Source organism: Cryptomeria japonica, chromosome 3, assembly GCF_030272615.1.
Source record: "Cryptomeria japonica chromosome 3, Sugi_1.0, whole genome shotgun sequence".
Lineage (NCBI taxonomy): Eukaryota > Viridiplantae > Streptophyta > Pinopsida > Cupressales > Cupressaceae > Cryptomeria > Cryptomeria japonica.
In genome coordinates, this window is record NC_081407.1 from 874,617,880 (window position 1) to 874,637,892 (window position 20,013).

The 20,013-nt window shown below is 33.7% G+C and overlaps 1 protein-coding gene across 1 annotated transcript; it reads left to right on the forward strand.

Moving 5' to 3' along the window:
• Window positions 1-16,469: 16,469 nt before the first annotated feature.
• Window positions 16,470-16,883, forward strand: LOC131076444 (protein S40-5-like). The gene has a single exon (XM_058013628.2). It carries the CDS (start codon window positions 16,470-16,472, stop codon window positions 16,881-16,883), a length of 414 nt encoding a protein of 137 aa, XP_057869611.2.
• The last annotated feature ends 3,130 nt before the right edge of the window (window positions 16,884-20,013 follow it).

Below are 20,013 nucleotides of genomic sequence, written 5' to 3' on the forward strand. Positions count from 1 at the left end.
GATTGCTAAAGTGAAATCCATCACAATTGGAGCAATCACAGTGCAAAATACAAACGGAATTGCCTAACAAATTTGCCGCTTGCACAACCCACAAGAAGAAAATAAAAACTTGTACGTTTGGTAATACATTACCTGTTTTGTTTATCCATCCGATAACTTAGTCTAAAAAGCCAGTCTGCCGAAAAACGGCATCGCGTAGCCTTGTGAGATCTCTTCCTTTGAGAGTCCGACCATATCCTTCAACAACAGAAAAACTCCTACTATTATTATTATACTGAGCAACGAGCTCGTGAGGAGGCCTCACGATCATTTCATTGTCCTCGTCTAGGAAAACCTCTGAGGATTTGCTCCGCGGCCAATGAGGAACATTCACAGGCGCTGATTCATAACTCTGGTATGCCTCCAATTCTCCCAATCTCTTTTCTCTATGTGGAAATATATTACTCCAACTAGATTTTCCCTTACAATTCTTACTTCTCGGCTCTACAATGTCAAACAAATCGGATTCAAAGCCATTTTGTTCATCTTCCTTGTCCCCACAAAAGATCTCTTGTTCGTGGAGCTCCTTCAATGTCTCCTCTGTTTGTTCCCTCGCACTTTGAGCTAAGCCCAGAAGCACCTCGGCACGGCTCAACCCGGACCTGAACCCGCGACCTTCTCGATCCCCATTTTCCGCCATCTCCTTTGCACTACCACTCTGAAATTATAATCAACAGAACCAGAAAAAAACTGTATTAAAGAAACATCAGAAGCAGGGAATACAGATTGCCGTAAAGGATTCTATAAATTATAGAAAGAAAGGCACTAGGACTAACGAAGAAACTTGCGCTGGAATCCAGGTTTTTTTTCATGTGCCGTCGCCTTCACATTTCTGAATTGAGCACAATACTTTTACGTATTTTATTTGTGGCGTGGAGTGTCGGCCATTAAGAGGCCCTATAAATTCGTATTTCACGTAATAAGCCGATCGCCCGTCCAAGAACTTTCTAGTTTTTTTTTCAAACTTACATGGCTTGTGTACTCTTATCTTCAGCCCGTCCGATCTAGGTGTCTGACAGTTTGTCTTACCGGATCTGTGGGTAAACGCGCTTATCTTATCTGTGGGATAACATAGATCAAATCAGAGGACTGTAGAATCCTCACTAAATAAGAATAATTAGAGTTACTAGATAGTCAAGAAAAATATTTTTAATTTATTTGGAATAAATAGGTCTTATAGGATAAAAATAGAGGTGAAAAAATCAAATATTTGGATTATATTATCTATTTAAAATGGTTAATGGATATTATTATTATTTAAAAATAGATTTTCAATTCCTTTTTTGGAAATGAGAATTTATTGAGATTTTATTTATTTTGACAAATAAAAATGTATTTAATTAATTTATTAAGGATAAAAAATGAAAGGAGGAATTTAGAAGGGGAATAGTAAATTGTGTGGGTTGGGACTAAGATGTGAGATGGTGTTGTTATAAAAAATATTTACTATATTTAATCACATCCTTTATGTAAATTCATTTCTCATGCAAGAGACACATCTCTCAAGCATGATACCTATTTAAGGATAATTGAATCCATCTATTTATATCAAATAGAAAATATCAATTTATGCTTTCTAATATTCAAGATGGTATTAGAGTTATTATGATCTTAGGCCTAGTAAGATGGAGATAATATGTGGAGCTATTTGAATCTCTATTCCACCTCAAAAAAATATCATATATAAGAATAGGAAGACCATAGGAGAGCTATCTAACAAAAAATCAAACTTATCATGATTGCAAAAACTATTTAAATAAAATATATTTTATGCACATGCACAAATAGAACATGACAATATAAATTATTGTGGAAATATCACACCTATTTAAAATATGAAGAGAGTTGTTGAAAAATTTAAACTTAAATAGGCCAGTGCATTATACCAATCTTATTTCAAGCTCTAGTGTAGCTCAAGATGATCCCATATATTTATTAATTACATATAGTATGGGAACAAATATTTCTAGCCCTTAAACACCTCTCATCCATTGTCTCAATCACATATCTATAATTGAGACCATTTGCTCGAAAGAGATAATTACTAGATCTCTCTTATTACCATGATCTTTCCAAGTATATTATTTCCATAAACTTCCAAAGATGATTTAATTATTATAGAGTAACTTTAAAAATAATTTAAAAAATCATATTATATTATCCATGTCGTAATGACAATTATCTTAGGGTTTCACTTTAAAATTACAAGGATTTGTCTCTCCAAAAGTAGGTACAATGAAGCTTAGAGAAGAAATAATATTTTGAATAAAGTAGTTTTTATAGAATTTCAATTAAAAAATAGCAGTGTTTCATCATTTACAACAATAGCTTGAACAAAATAGACGAGAGAAAGAAGGTCTTGGATATGTTATCGTTGAAAGAAATAAAAATGATGTTGAAAGTATTACAAGTTTAAATGAAAAAACTTAAAGAATGCAATATATGCAATGTTCTCATTGTCTTAGACAAGGGCATAAAATGAAAATATGTTGGGAGATTCATCCTTGTACTATTTGTAGATTGAAGAATAATTTTGAGAAATTGTGTTGGACTAGAAAATGGAAGAAACGAGCTTTAAAAGATATTATACAAATTGATTATCACGGGGGCTTCACTGGCTAGGAAATATTATATCATGTGCATTCATATTGGGGGGTTTAATATCCCAAAAATTAGGGTGCAATATATTGCCTATTGATGAAAATAAGGGATTTTTTAATTTCAAGTATGAAAAAATACAATATTTGGTGAAATAGGGGGGCTTTTAATTCAAGTTGTGTATTGGGAGGGGTTGACAAAAAAGGAGTTTAGGGCAATATTTTTTGAAAATGGGGGGATTCTTTAGTATGCCATGAACGCACATTCTATAACCCAGGTTCACTAAGTGATGCCCCCGTGTGGATTATAGATGGATTAGTGTATGCAATTAGAAAATGGTCAAAAATACGTTCAAATGTTTTTAAAAGCATAAATATTCTCATGTCAAACAAAATTAAGGCTATGTAAGGTCATATAGTATCCTATAGACCATATAATTTAATCTATTGACTTTTTATTAATATAAGGGCTACTTGAGTTCTATCGATGTAGTTGTGTGAGATTTGAAGTTGGAGAACTCATATGTAAAAAATAAATAATAATGATTGCAAAAATCATTGCTAAACCTAAAAAGTGATAGTGTTGATTACAAATATCATTAGTGAATGGTTGTAACAATGATTGCAAAGATTAGATTGTTGAACCTAAAAAGTTGTAGTTGTGGTTGCAAAGCTTGTTACTAGATGGTTGTAATGATGATTGAAAAGATTATTTTTAAACCTAAGAAGCTATAGTGTTGTTCACGAAGATCATTGATGAATGATTGTAACATTGATCACAAAAGTCATTATTTTACTTAAAATGCTATAACATTGGTTGCAAAAATTATTGAAGTTGTAGCATGGATTGTAGATATCATAGCTAAAGTTATGAAAGATTTTATTGCAATGATCATTATAGAATCTGATCCCAACTATTATTGCTAAATTTTTGAGTTAGTGCAAATATTTTTGGAAATGCTTCACCTTCTTTATATATAGAAACACAAAATATATCCTATTATGGATAGTAATGGACACAAGTAATTAAGGGAGTTCAAAACAAGGATAACATTATATACATTTTGAAGTTGCCAATGATAAATATTTTTCATCTGTACATGGGTTGCTAATAAACCTATTTATAATTGGTCCCTTCATTTATTTAACTTGTGTGATTAAATAATGTTTATGGGGGGTGGGGGGGAGAAGGTGGTGGGGGAGTGTTAAAATATTAACTATAGTTAATCACATGCCTTATGCAAATTCATATCTCACACAAGAGACACATCTAGATCAAACATGATACTAATTTAAGGATCTTTGGATCCATCTATTTAATTAAATAGAAAAAATCAACTTATTCTTTTCAATTTTCAAGAGTTACATCACAATGTTAGATGACATTAGAAGATAGTTAAAAATTAAGTGTCCATACAAAGTACAGTTAAAAATTAAGTGTCCATACAAAGTACACAAGGCAGGGGGAGTTTCGAATTGTGACGTAAATAGAATAGTTAACATATATATCAAAAATGTAATATTATAAATAGACATTATCTTAATTTACATGTATTTTTAAAATATCTAATTCAAATTTGTTGAATTATGATTTCGTATGATTGAAAAAGGTTCTCACTTTGAATCTGAAGATTTGAGGGAGCAATAAATAGAGTAGGGCATTTTTAACCCCTAACAGAAACGGAAGTAAACCTGGTTTGAAACATTTTTATAATATGGAATGCAAAAATGACGAAGGAACGGATAGCATATCTATTTGTTTTGTTTTGGTGACTGTAATAATGGTTGTTTTGCCATCACAGCTAGATGATTAGCGCTTATTTTGTTGTCACTCCACCGTCAATGGTTTCATTGTGGTCTGTTCAAATTTCAAATTAACACCATAGTCTAATCTGATAACCGTAAACATGCAACATAAAAAAAATAACATGCGACAAATGACGATGAATTCAAATCCCACATGCTATCGCGATAGGTGAAATCTTAGACTATGCTGATAAGGGCAACGGTTACACTATGATGGAAAGGGCAACGGTTACACAATCATTCATTATTTAGTTCGTTCTAGGTGGGGGGCACTCATTCATCGATTGGTTTTCATTTTCATCCATTCAATAAAATCTTTCCATTATTCTACCAATGAAAGAAGTCTGTGGGCATAGAAATGAAAGGGGAAGAAATAGGAAATATCGCTTTCCAATTCTCTTAATATAGAGGGAAAACGTAGGATGGATAATTATTTACATCTTAAGAGAGTTAAGGGAAGACAAATAATTATTTATTTTACAAAAATTAAAGTTAAGAAAGGTTTAATTTTTGGAATTAGGTTGGTGAGACAATTAGTTATGATCTATATGTTGTTACATGTTTCAAATAAACTTATGTTTGTAAATTTAATATTTTTTTAACAAATAAAATTTTGAGTCTTGTAAATGAATTATGATAGATTAATAATTATAATTTACTTTTTAAATCAAGACCATGTTTAAAACATGTGATTTAGAGTTTAATGCATGATCTTGTATGTCCTTGTTGCCTACTCTAAATTGTACTCCTTCACTTTAATATATATGCTAGGTCAAGGTAGCATTTAGGGGTTTATATTTGGAAGCTTGTTGTACTTAGTTAAGCTTCAACTTTGGTCAATTTTTTTTTGTAATTTTTATGTTCACAATAAGTAATGCAAGATAAATGGATGTTGAATGGAAGACATTGGGTGTATAAATGATCCTAATTTGAAGATAATTTTTTATGACTATTTATGTTTCTTACCAAGAAGAATGGGAAATTACAGTATGGTAATTTGTACCCCAAATATATCTTATTGTAGTCCTTATACCCCATAGGACACAGTAAATGAAATCAATAGATGTAGAAGTAAATCCAAGCAATAAATAATTCATACCTGAATATACCATAAATCATAATCATAAACCATATAATTGGACTAGCAATAACATCATTATATTATATCTTTGATCTCCAAAATCCATTACATGTTCTAGATCTCAGTCTCTATTCTCCTATCTAGTATCTATCATCATACGATTCTACTATTCTCCTATATCTTCCAGATATTCATTACAGTGCTATTATATACAATTCAATCACTCCTAGAGTTGATAGAGATCTATTTATATACCGCAAACCATATGCGGTAACCTAAGTTGACTCTGTTCGTGGTCCATTTCTTGCCAACATCATCCTCATTTTTGAAATAATGTCTTGTCCTCAAGACATAAAACTTAGTGTATGAGTATTGGGTAAGCTATCTTCAATTGCTTCAAGTTCTTCTCCCACCTTGTCTTAGCTTGTTGTATCATTGAGACTAGGCCCTCGATTCAAATTGTTGATGTCTTTTGTTTTGGTAGTGTGGTTGGGGTCTAGAGTTGTTGTTATGTTGCTTTGGTGGTAGCCAAACCTAATCAAATATCAATTGAGGAGAACTCTAATGACGTTGGAACAAGTTATAATGGAAAATATCAAAAATATATTTTTTTTAGTCTTTTTGTCATTCCCTTAACTTGAATAGTTAAAGGAAATTGGTTTTAGGGACTAAAATTAGTTCTCTTGGGCATCTTTCCAATAGTGTACATAATTCTATATTTTGAGCACCAAGCTAAAAGTTATGGCACTACAAAGTTGGACTAATAAAATATATAGTTTTCTTGATTATTTTTTATTTTATTGTCATAAAAAATTATCAAAATTTATCATTTTGAATTTAGAGGGTTCTAGAAACTCTTGGGATCCCTTGCAAATTTTCTAAACTATGTTTTTATTTTGAATAAACTACCTTTTGCACTACATACATCTCTTTTTAATTTTGTTGTTCTTAATTTCATTGTAAAGGTCTACAATATCATAGATTGCATGCCAATTATTGTAATCTAGATCCATAATTTAGAGCAATGGTATTAGATCTTGTTCACTCTTGTATGTCACATCTCACATGGTTAACATATTAAAGGATTGGGGTGGAAACATGAGATGCTTTAGATTGCCTTCCTTTGAGATGCACATGATCATAAATATTGATACAACAAATTGATGGATTAGATGATCCATTCAAAATACTAATTGAAGATGTACTAAACAAACAATGTGAGGAAATTATGTAACAATGATTTTAGATACTTGGAAATCAAGGTTCAAGAATAAATTAAGCAAACTCACCATTTGGCAAACATACTCCATTCAAAGTGTAGGTGAATTTTGATATCCCAATATTTGAAGGAAAAATTGATGTAGATGCTTGTGATGATTGGTTATGAGAACTAGAAAGGTACTTTTCTATTAATCATTTCTTAGATGCAAAAAAAATTACTTTTCCCCTCCTCTAAGCTGAGAGTCATGTGAAGCTCAATCTACATCCAAGAAAGCTAGACAATATTTGATATAGATTTCAATGACAAATCCACATGGGGAGAATTCATGGAGCACATAAAATATGAGTATTTTCTTGAAGACACCTATGAACAAGAATATATGGAATAAAAGTGGACTCCCCCCCAAAAGGGCTGGGCTAAGCTTAATTTCGATGGTGCCTCTCGTGGAAATCCTGGTATAGCAGGTATAGGGTGTGCAATTCACCAAGATAACGGTGTACTAATTGCTGGCATTAATAAGCCTATTGGCTGGGCCTCGAATAACATGGCTGAGTTCTCAGCGTTATGGGAGGGATTGATTTTAGCCAAATCACTTGGGATAAAATATCTGGAAATTGAGGGGGATTCATCGTTAACTATAAATGCAGTCAGGACTAGGGTAGTGTCAAACTGGAAATTGCAAGCGGAACTAAAAAGTATTTTGGACTTGATCAAATACTTTGAGGAAACTTCGGTCAATCATATTTATAGGGAAGGCAACACTATTGCAGACAAGTTAGCCAATTTAGGGGCAGATGGTAATTCGTATGTCTTTAGAATGGATTGCCCCATGGATATTTTAGGTGATGTCCGCAATACCCCTTCATATCACTCCTCTCCAAATCCTCTCCTTGTTCCTCATTTATAAACTCTAGGAAGGGTGGCCACAGTCTCCTTACTTCAACATTTTGGTATACTAAGATTCCGATATATATATATATACATATATATATATATATATGTTCTCACATAGATATATATATATATATATATGTGTATATATTCATAGACAGTCCCATTCTCATCGGATGGTTCTTATATTTATAAATATATACATATATATATATATGTCCATATATATAGATATGTGTATATATATACAATAGTATATATATACATATATATATATTTCCTCATATATATATATGTATATGTGTGTGTATGTGTGGGTGTAATTAGAAAACTTCATAATCACACACACACATATATACATATATATATACAGAATCTATATATATATGAGTATGTATATATATAAATATATATATATATATATATATATATATATATATTTATATATATCTATATCTGAACCTTAATATATGCTTGATTTCTAATATCCGAGTCCTTGACTACCATTCGGTGGGTAGGTGCCAGGGGTGTTTCAGTCGTGTTAAGAGGTGATTGGTAAATGTCTGGTTTCTCTGTTCTGACTCCTGCAGGTTATTCCTCCAATGCATGTAAACGGTGATAAGTCTGCCCTGGACAGCGAAGGGATAGAATTCAATGCAAATTAAATCTCTTCTTGTAATGATAAGCTGGGTCTGCCAGGCGTTATGTCCTTGAGCCATGGTTACTGGTTTTTTAACACTTGGTTCTCTAGTTCCTACATATCGGTTAGAGCTGGTAACAACTCTGACTGAGGTTATCAACCTTGTTTTAAAGTGGGACAGTTAATGATGGTTTCTGTCTCGATGTTTGCATGTTAGTAGAGGTTGTTTCAGAATTGCTTAGCATCCAACATAACTTGATTTTGAGGTATCCTGGATCCTTCGTGTGGGGTTCTTTCGGGTTCTTTCAAATGATTGAGGTATGGGTGACAGATTTATGGTGAGGTTTTGAGGAGGGCAGTAGAGGTAATCCAAGATTTAGATATGGATTCAGATTTTAGTTGGTTTTATTTACAATAAATCTCTGGTCCATTTCTCGGTTCTTCTGTGGTTTCACTTCTTTTCCCAGGCCTATTTTTTTCTATGTGCATCTGTATATTCTCAGGATCATGGCAGTTTCAATGATAGATTATTGTGCATATTGGCATTTAAAGACACAGACATATGCATAAGAAAATATTTATTTTTTATGATCAGGTTTTGGAGAACTGATTTTTGCAGAATTTAATGTATTTAAGAATCTGATAGAAATTGATTCTTTCCAGCTGTAGGCAGAATTGTAGCCTGGATAATCTCTTAATTTGAAACCCAAAGGGGTAGGATGGTTTCAAGCTAAGGGGTATCCAGGCTATAATCCTCTTACATTATTTGAAAGATGTTATTATTCTTTGAATGATCGATGCAATTTATTAAGTTTACTATGCTACTAACAATCTGGCAAAGTATGTCGCTAAGATTTTGCAGATTCGGGAAACAGGACAAAGTTTATGATCAAAGCATTTGTGGATTAGCCATATATGAGAAGATGGATCCAGCCGGAAAGTGCTGAATGATATTATGTACGGATAGAATCTTAAATGTCTTATTATGTCTGCCTACATCCTCAGATGAGGATTTGTAAAAATGTACAGTTATTTATAATTTCTGATTCCAGAAGGGATCTGGGCGAGACCGGAGGTTTTCTTATCTCCATTCTTTCCTACCGGTGCCCACACTGAATGGAGATGTAATATTTTCATAAAAATAATAAAATGTTGGCTACGGCCTTTTATCGATAAAAAAAAAAAGAATATATGGAATAACAATCTCTCTAATAGAAGAAAGACTAATCAATTCAAGAGTATACCAACATAATTCATGAACTTTTATTAAGACTTAGTTTCAGAGATTCTAAGAAGCATCCAGTTTTGAAGTATCAAAGTGGCCTTCATAGGTATATTAAAATTGAAGGAATTGCTAAATATAGAAATATTATCTAGGGCTTTCAAGTATGCTTCAAATTTTGAGGAAAAATTCAAGCATAAAGGAAGGAGAAATTATTTTATTAAGAAAAAATAAAGAGGTGAAAAAAGTAAATTTTTAGGGAAGCAAACAATCAAGGACTTAGTTTCAAATTCACAAACAAAGAAGACATGGGTGCTAAGAAGAGATAACAAGAAATAGGTATATCATGTGAGATTCATAAAAAGACATTTTATAACACTTAAGATTGCCAAACTATAAAAAATCTAATGGTGGAGACACATGGAGAAGATGTTGATCTTGAATCATTACCAATAGAATCTTTCTAACAAAAGGATAGTGAGCAGGTCATTGAGGCAAACCCATATGCCATAGTTTCGACTACAAAAATACTTCCCGTGAAGATGAGGAGTTGTATTTCATTCACAGTTGTGGATTGGAGGAAAATATTTGCACTTTATTGTTGATAGTGGCAACCAAAAGAATTTAATTTCTATAGAGAGTGAAAAGATTGAATTTGAAAACAATAACACACCCACAACCCTACTCTATGGGATGGGTAAGCCAAGGGTAAGATGTTCAAGTAAACATGCAATGTCATCTTCCATGTTCCATTAAACCATTCAAAGATGAGGCAATTTGTGATGTATCACCTTTAGACAATTGTGATGTTTTTTTTTGAGAAACCATACATGTTTCAATGTCACATTGTATATGAATCTAGATAATGTAGTGTGACTATCAAACTTGGCAAGAAATAGTACCAACTACCTGAGTTAAGTCCTGAACAATTTACTTATTAAATTAGTACAAAGAAATGTAAACTATTGGTTTCTCAATTAGAGCTTTTGTACTACTCATGATTTGACTTGAGAAAAAAAAATAGTTGTGTGTAATGCACATGCCATGGTGGATACTACAAGAGATCAACAAAGACAAATGAACAAATTTTTTACAAGATATCAAAATGTATTTAAGCTACTAATTGAGGTACCCTCACATTGTTTGGTTAAGCACTCCATTGATTTGATTCTAGGAACACCATTACCTAATGAGCCAATGTATAGGAGATCAATTTTAGAAAATGATGAAATAAAGAGGCAGATTCAAGAGTTAATTCAAAAAGGACACATTTGTGCAAGTGCATCACTATGTTGCAGCCCAATTTTTCTTGCAAAGAAAAAGGACGGAACATGGTGAATTTTTATTGACTCTCGTGCACTAATTAAAATCTTTATGAAAAGTAGATACCCAATTCCTTGGTTAGATGATCTTTTCGACTAGCTTAAAGAGAGGCTAAATTTAAGATAAAATTGACCTAAAATTTGGGTACTGGATCAAGTGTAATTGATCCATCAAATTTATGGAATACTAAGTTTTCAAATATAAGGAAGGTTGTTTGAATAGTTAGTCATGTCTTTGGTATAACTAGTTCTCCAACTAATTTTGTGAGATTGATGAATGATGTACCTAGGCCATTCCTTGATTCTTTTGTAGTTGTATATTTAGATGACATACTCATCTTTAGAAAAACTTGGGATGAAAATTTGCAACATGTGAAACAAGTATTCTAAAATTTGCATGACCATGGTCTTTATGCAAACAATGAGAAGTGCTCTTTTGGTATGCAAAGCATATGAATTAACCACTAGTCATTAACTTTGAATCAATGAAATGAATAAAAAAGATGTAGCTCAATCTTTTTTTGATTTGATTAATGTGAGATAGGTGTGTACCATTACATAAACACCACATGGGTGCACAAGGGAGAACTCACAAGCAATGAGCCCACCAGAACCACGAAACCAAAAAAAGATAGGCCCTTTTTTTTAATAGAGGATTTTGACTAGGACCTCAAACCGATGGTATAAAAGTTCCCATCACACCAAAAACATATAACTAGAAGAAAGGGGTTTAGGACAAAACCCCAAACCACCTAGAAAACACCCCTTGAACTATAATCTAAGCAAGGGAGCAAAAAGAAACAAATTAATTTTGAAAGGCATTTAGCAACCTTATCCTAAAAGTAGAAAAACAAACCCATTCCTTGATAAAGGAACCACAAGAGAACAAGGGACAGTAGGTGAAGAAACACCAACCAGAGTAGAAGATGACAATCCCTAGAAGAAATCAACATTCACCACTAAGACAAGTAAGAAGGGATCGGAGCTCTCTCTAATTAAGCACTCGTAGGGTAACCATCCCTTTGCACTCAACTGCTTCCAACTTGCCATAGTAATCCAAACACCAACTCCACCAAGTAAACCATATTTCCCCAAGAAATGAATTGAAAGAACAATCCCATAGCCAAAAGGACCTCCCATACTAGAGCCATTTAGTAAAAAGAGAGGAGACCACAAGGGTCTCAAAAACATCTGGCTTTGTAATCCATCTAGAAACCACAAAATATAGATACCACTTATCCATTTAAAATAAACATAAAATAGAAATACCACCGAATGGATAAAAGTAGACAAGCTAAGAGGATTTTGAAAGGCATCCCTAAACCTTATCTAAAAGAAAATCCTTGTAGAAAACAAAAGTAGGTCCACCTCAATAGATCACGATCTACAGTATCATTAGCATAAAGGACAACAATTGAATAGGAGCCCTCAATATTTGAGTCACAAACAACCTTTATATTCCATGAGCTTCCTCTATCGAGAATAAACACCAAAAATGAAGTGGTACCAGAGGCAGAAGCAAAAATCCAAACAAAAAGGAGCATTCCCTAAGAGTAGTCGAATACTACCATAGGAGTAGGTGAAAAGGGTGTAGAGATCTCTCTAATTAGGTGCCCACAAGGTAACCAACCCTCAACCCACCACTACATCCAACCCAAAAATTTAACAATAACAAAACATCTCCCCTCAAAAATCTCTTTTCTATCAAGAGACACTTGAACCCACACACCCCTCCAAAATCCGACAAACTACAAAAAGGTAAGCTCTTCTTACAATATTCAAACAAATTAGCAACAAGAGAGAGGGAAAACATGACAAAGATGCCCACAAAATAGTTAGTCCAAGCTACCACAAATCCCACCCAATGATAGTCAATACTCCAGGCACCGATGGTATGAATCTTTTTGAACATAAGATAGTACTCCCGACCAAGGGTATTAGTAGAGATCGCATAAATGGAGGAAAGAAACACCCTAGAACCCCATTCTAGCAAATCTCCAACCCAAGCAAGGAACGATGACCTCACACAACCCCCAATATAGGAAAACAACACGAAAAAACAACTACAGTAGTGACAAAACTCTATGGCATAGCAAAGAAACAAAACGAGCCAAATTGAAACCATAGAGCCTAGATCTACCAATACGAACATAAGACAGGGGCGAAGAACAAAATGTCAGCACCCAAAGCAGGATGACATCGCCCAACATAAGGAGGAGGGGTGCAAAAGTAACATCCAAAGGAGGAGACACGTTACAACCACCATCCAGCGTAGACACCACACCACAGGTCCCATGAGCACAACTCAAGATAGGGCATGAGGCTAGTAACATGATTCCAACTGTGAACCACCTAGAGACCAATGAAATGGGGTAGATAGCCACACCCGCCATGTCAAGAGAATGGAGGGCCACTACCTAGAAAACTATCACGAGCCAAAGAAAGGAAATAAACTACCCAAGCCCAAAAGGGACACCAAATAGGCTAAGTAACCCTCGAGGGGCCAAATAGGCTCCACCGAGAACAAAACCAACAACCAAAAATCCAAAAATAAATAAGGTCGAAGCAAGCTGCCTGGGGTTGGCACTCTTTTTCTCTTCATCTCCATCACCATATTCTTCATTCGCCTCCTCTGCATCATCTCCCTCATCTCCTCCTCCCAAAATTCTAGCGGCACTCTCACTCTTGCTCTCCATCTCTTAATCTATGTAGCTCAATCATGTTAAAACATCATAACTTAACACATTCTAGAAATACCTCTTAGTTTTGTTCTTAATGATTAAGCAATGTTGATTTGATTCCTTTTATGTACTTACAAATTAAATTAAATATTCTTCTCACTATTCTAGATTATTCATTTAAACTGGGGTTATCTTTTAAATAAATGATCTTATTATGTAATTAAAAATAATTCACATCTTAGTCAACTCATAATAGCTAAAGAAAATGCAACAAAGGATTAATTTTAAATTTTTGAAGTTTGACATTTGAGGTTTAGATGTACAAACTTAGAAATGACTTTGATTAATTTTACACTTACAAGACAATAAATGATAGATTTATGTATAAGGATTGATCTCTAAAAATGGCATTAAGATGAGAATAAGATAATATCACCTAACAACGTCCTTACCAAATATATTATAGTGCATACTAATTAATAAATAAAAAAACAACTTAATTATTGCAAATTCAATATAGAAATCAAAAGAGCATGGGTCTACAATTTTCATCATTATAATCACTAATGACACTAAATATCTTTATAAGGTATTTTATTTTCATATAATATTTTTTATTAAGGCAAAAACAGGTTTTGAGAAAACCCGAAACCCCTTACAATAGGTTTTGGAGGGACATGAAACCCTTAGATTTTACTAGGATCTGGAACCCACAATACAACACTACCAAGGGTAATAATCATAAAAAACCAACAACCCAACCTCAGCCATAACAGAAAAGACCAACGTCTTTCACATGCATAAGGGTTTTACTAAGGCTTCCTTAACCTTCAACAAATACCATGTGTGTTTCTAGGCACCCATAACCTTCAAGAACACCAGATTACAACAGATATTCATACAATCGCAATTTGGACACATAGGGTTTTTAAAGGATCCCCTAACCTTCAATCTGGGTATTAAACTAGCACCCAAAACTAGCAAAAAGGGGTTTTCCCAGACTCCCTTAACCTGTGACATAGTCCTCAGGCTGCCAAATGCAAAACATGTCCTTACTCAAAATCAAAATCTGGCCAAACTGGGACCTTGAAAACAACTAGCATCCAGCTTGCCTGTGGGTTTTACAAGGCTCCCACAACCTGAAAATGGGTTTTCCGAGGCACCCAAAACCTGAAACAAAAGGACCAAACCAAAAAGAAGCAAAAAGGATCCTAGCCACAAAACCAGCTGGAAACTGGGATAAAATAGACCCAGACCCTTTCAAGAATACACCCATGAGAGAAAAGATAGGCAACCTTATCTAGTAGCTAGAACAATAGTAGCAACCAAAAAGCCTCTTCACTCCATCTCCCCACCTCAATAGAACTAGGAAGAAGGCAGATTGACAACCCAAAAAACTCTCTTGCAATAAGCAGAAGTAAAACCACTCCCTTCCACCCAATCTCCAGCTATTCTTTAAGGAGGGGATAAGTCCAAAAGCCCATAAATCCCTCTCATAGAAAAAAACAAAAGCAGACCCTCCACCTCTAAAGGAGAGTAACCCAACTCAGAGAAAGCCCCAGGAGACCAAGGACAAAGAACAAAAAAAATCCCTCACCAAAGACTTGAAACACAAAGAGCACCAAGGGAATCCCAAAAACACAGAGCCAAAACAAGCTCCCAACCCCCAAAGAGCTCCGAGAACCCTCCACACCTGCCAAAGACAGTAGAGAAGGGCAAGGAAGGGGGACAAGAGGGGCAAGAACCACCGACACTGACAACAGGGCCAACAGAACTCTTAGCCGTAGATCCGTGAAAAAGCATGAGCTCCACCCACACAACACCAGCCGCGGCCCCTCCAACAACGCCGCTAGAGAACCAGACAAAGCTAAGAGAAGCGTGAGTAGATCCATCCATCCATCGAAGCCCATGGGGGACAAACCTCAAACCTCCCCGGAGAGCCCCCTCAACCTTCGGAAGAGCTAAAGGGTCAGGAAGAAACGTTGCCGACACAGGAAAAACAAAGGTTCTCGGGTAGGATTAACATGTAGAAGAACCCATCCAACCTCGAACCTACTTTCGTCGTTGCCATCGTCCTCCGCTTCGACTCCCTCTTCTCCTAAAGAAACCCTAACTCCACAACTCCCACCTCTCCCGCCACTCCCTCTCATCGCCATTCGGGTAGATTATTTTCATATAATGTTAACACTAAGAATTTAGAATAAAATTAGACTTTTTGAATTGACATTTCCATCATTAAAAAAAAGACAACTTTATATATATATAGCGACGTTTACTCTTAGCTTAGCAAGCTATCTTTTAAATGCCTATAGCGCAAGATGTGTACATTATTTTTTCTTTCACTTTTCAATTGGTAAGGGATATTGTTTCCGTACATGTACGAGGCAGTAATGCTGACAACTCTCTAAATCACGGGGCTTTTGAACATTGGAAATAACATGTCTTAAAGATTGTGCCCGTTTAATCGTTATTTGGAAATAGGTAACATAGCTGCATATCGTGGAAATTCGAAATAACGGAGCATTTAAAGGACAACTTGCGAGTAAGACGACGTGTGGAAGAATATATTAAGAATAAAAGTCGTGGAATATAGAGATCGGGCAGCCTAAATATGGAGAGTAGATTCCAAAATGGCGTAAAATTCGGAAAAGATATCCAGCTTTCATTAAAGAAAACACGTTTGCGTGACAAGAAAATCATCCACGAGATTCCTTGCCATATTAAGCTTTTGCGTTTCCTTCGATTTCAAGTCTTCCTCACGGAACAATTATTTCACCGATATTAGCAATTAACATAAACTACATAAAAATGTTGATAGATATTATTATAAAGAATAATCAAATCTAATTTTTTTATAAAATAGAATACTTTTGAACCAATTAAATTCAATTTCTTTTTTATATAATAGATCTTCTGGAATTGTTCTATCTTCTGTACACCCTGCTGCTTTCTTTGTTTGCCTCTTAGAATGGGCAGCTGTTGGACTGGAGGCAGTCAGTGGAATGAGCTCCTCCTGGGCGTCGGAGGAGAAGAGGAGGAAAGATTGAGGGAGTTGAAGGAAGAGGATGTTCTGTGGGATGAGAAAGAAACTGATTGTAATTTAGAAGAAAATGGTGTGAGCAGCAATAATAATGCAGGAGGGAAATTATCACAGTACCCATATCAATCAGCAGCCATTAATGTCCCACACTCGACTCCAAATAACAGATCAGAAACATTATTACAAAAGGAGGAAAACCTGGTGCCCCCCCATGAGTTTGTGGCTCACAACCATCCAAACCTGTCTGTTGTTGAAGGCAAAGGCATTGGGAGGACGCTGAAAGGACGAGATCTCACCAAAGTGCGGTATGCAGTGCTAAAATGGACTGGATTTTTAGAATAGGTAAGTTTTTCGCCAACTGTATAGGGCCTCAGCTAGCATGCAAGTGGAAAGGTTTTACGTTTGCAGAAAACTTATAAACAGTTAAGACCAGAAACAATTTTATCAATTTACTGGGAACTGTTTAAATATTATGTGTCTTAGTGCAAAGATTTGCCATTTCATGTAACGCATTAATATATGAATGATTCTATGTACATCTTCCTTGGATCAAAATGGAAATCAAAATTTCATGATAATTTTAAGTTGTCGGGTTAGAAGCTTTTGTGTTTTCCTTAATTTTTTAGGCCAAACTCAATGTGCATACTCTCTGTTTCCAAAATGAGTTGAATATTTTTCAGTTATCTATTGCTCTGTGATCTGTTTTGGGGAAGAATGTTCTAAATGTGTTAAGGTTCCCGTTTATGCATTCTTCAACTACAAACCCTACTAAAATGCTCAGTAAATCAACGGTGCTAAAATCCATGTTCAGTAATGGCGAAGTTCGACTTTTCTAGACATAACCGCAGAATATAATAGCATAGTCATAAATTAAGATTGATTGATTGTATCTCGCAATTAAGACTGATTGATACATTTTAAAATATACGGATGCTGTCACTTTAACTTCATGTTGAAAGCAGTGACACTTTGAAATCCATTGAATCTGGTCACATTTAAAATACATTGAACGTTATTTAGAAACTGAGAACTAACAACTTTTTCATGATATCTAGGCTAACGTGTTAAAAGGTATTAAGAAGTAACAAATGTTAAGCTAAAAGTGTGTTATTCTAGGGAAGAATGTTCTAATTGTGAATTCCTCTGTGATATTTTAGGGATGAATGTTCTAAATGTGTTAAGTTTCCTACTAAAATGCTCAGTATATCAGGGCTGTTAAAATCCTTGCTCTGCAGTGGCAAGACTTAATCAGAGAATACGATGAACGTAGTCACAAATTAAAACATGCTGACTTTGCCTCGCAATTAAAGATATACATCCTTTAAAATGTGCGGATGCTGTCACTTTTAAATCATATTTAAAGCGGTGAAGTTTTCGAGTCCATTGAATCTGGCCGCATATTAAAATGAATTGAATCTTATTCTACTTAATTAGAAGTGGAGACATAGAAACGTTTTTATTGATACCTAGACTAACCTGTTGATTTAGCTATGTATTTAGATGCAATAAGTGGTTAGGGACTAGGTGTTTATGTTTTGATTTTTTTGTCATTTTGTTCATATAATTTTGTTTAAAATTTGAGTATTGTTTACTATTGAAATTATATTCTTGTTATGATCACTATTGGTATCTTCGTTATCGATTATTCTATTGTGTTGTGTCTTCACTTCTATTATGAATCCAAGACATAAACCACATAAGAAACATTATACAAGATTTGCAATTGCAAATTCAAATTGTAGTAAATCTAAGTTTTTCAATAATTAAATATATAAAATTATTATTTCGCAAAATTCATAACCAAGCCCCTAATATAGACGTTTCATGTGATAGGTAAACAAAGCAAACCTTTTTTTCTATGGTTACACATGACAATGCTCAATCTTTATAATGACCTCTCATTTCAAATCACCATTATATCACTCCTATCAACAGTTGATATATTTGGATGTGTATAGTTAAGACCTTAGTTTACCTCCATGTAAACCTTGAATGAATTAGTAACTTTACTCACACTATTATCCAATGTTACCTTGTAGTGATGCTATTCATGCACTCTTTTACACATTAACATGATAAAATTAGGTTATTCCCTCTTGAGACGGATTACTTCACCCAAGTTTTAGATCACCGAGCCTTGGCATTGTTGGATAAGTTAAATATTGATATATTCAAGGGAATTTAGCAAAAATTAAAGAGAAAAAAAAATGCTTCTTTGAGATTTTGTTATGATTAACAAAAGAGATCCACAAATGTTAAAATGTCTAATCTAAGATCACATTAGTTATGTTTATCTACAAATTTAATAAAGACTTGTAACCAAGACAATTTAATAATTTAGAAAGTAAGGTTGAGTTCAAATAAATGAAGTGAAATTGTAATATAAATGCTAATACAATTCTAATCATAATATATCTTAAAGAAAATGTAGAAGGATGATAAAAGTGTAAACTTTAAAGAGTACGTATATTTTATCTTGGAACAAAATATGGTTCAAAATAAATATAGATTCAATTTGAAATCATGTCTTACTAATTAGTCTGTACACGTTTGATTGTCCAACATTTCAAGAATAAATCATTTAAGAATACATGTGTAGACAACCATCATATACATAAATTGAATGCAGAAATCTTAGAAATATTCAATGAAAAGTATATTTAATGATACTAAATTAGAACATATAGAACAACTTGACAATCATCAAGACTAATTGAAATATATGAAGCACATAATTGCATTCATAAAAGTACCCAAGTGAATCATAAATAATATAGTAGGATCAAACATAAATAAGATTGAAAAACCATCGAACAATTAAGAATAAAACTAGGAAAGTAATAGTGTTTCACTATTTAATTTTTAAATGCACAATTTCTATCCCTTAATAATGTCAATCTTGAAATGCTTATATGTTTCCTAGCAAGTAAAAATTAATTTAGTTTTATCCTTAATTGGCTACAACTTTAAAAGATAGCACTATATTAAATTTGAGGTAACTCCTAATTAATTTACAATTAACAATAAGTCTTCCTTGAAATCATTGTGGTGGTTCCATTTCCAAATAATAATTTAATGATCAATTATCCATTAAAAGTTTCCATTAATTTTGTTGCCATGAAATTTTTATAAAATTGCATTTTTATTATTAAAATCTAGAATTTTATATTTTTAATAAATCTATAATAATAAATAATAATCGTTATATTTGAATAACCTTATCATGTTAATTTATAAACACTCCAAATTATTATCTTGTTCAATATAAGTACTCATTATCCAAATTGACAAATGGCCCCTTAATAATCATATAAAATTAAAGTAGTATAAATTTCAATATAACAATAAAACGAATCCGACCTATTTCAATGTAACCCAGACCTCACCCTAACCATTGGACGTTTCCTCCCCATGTCGACTCGAAAACATTGAATAAAGCCTACAAGCTGCATTGAAAATAGGAATCAACCCA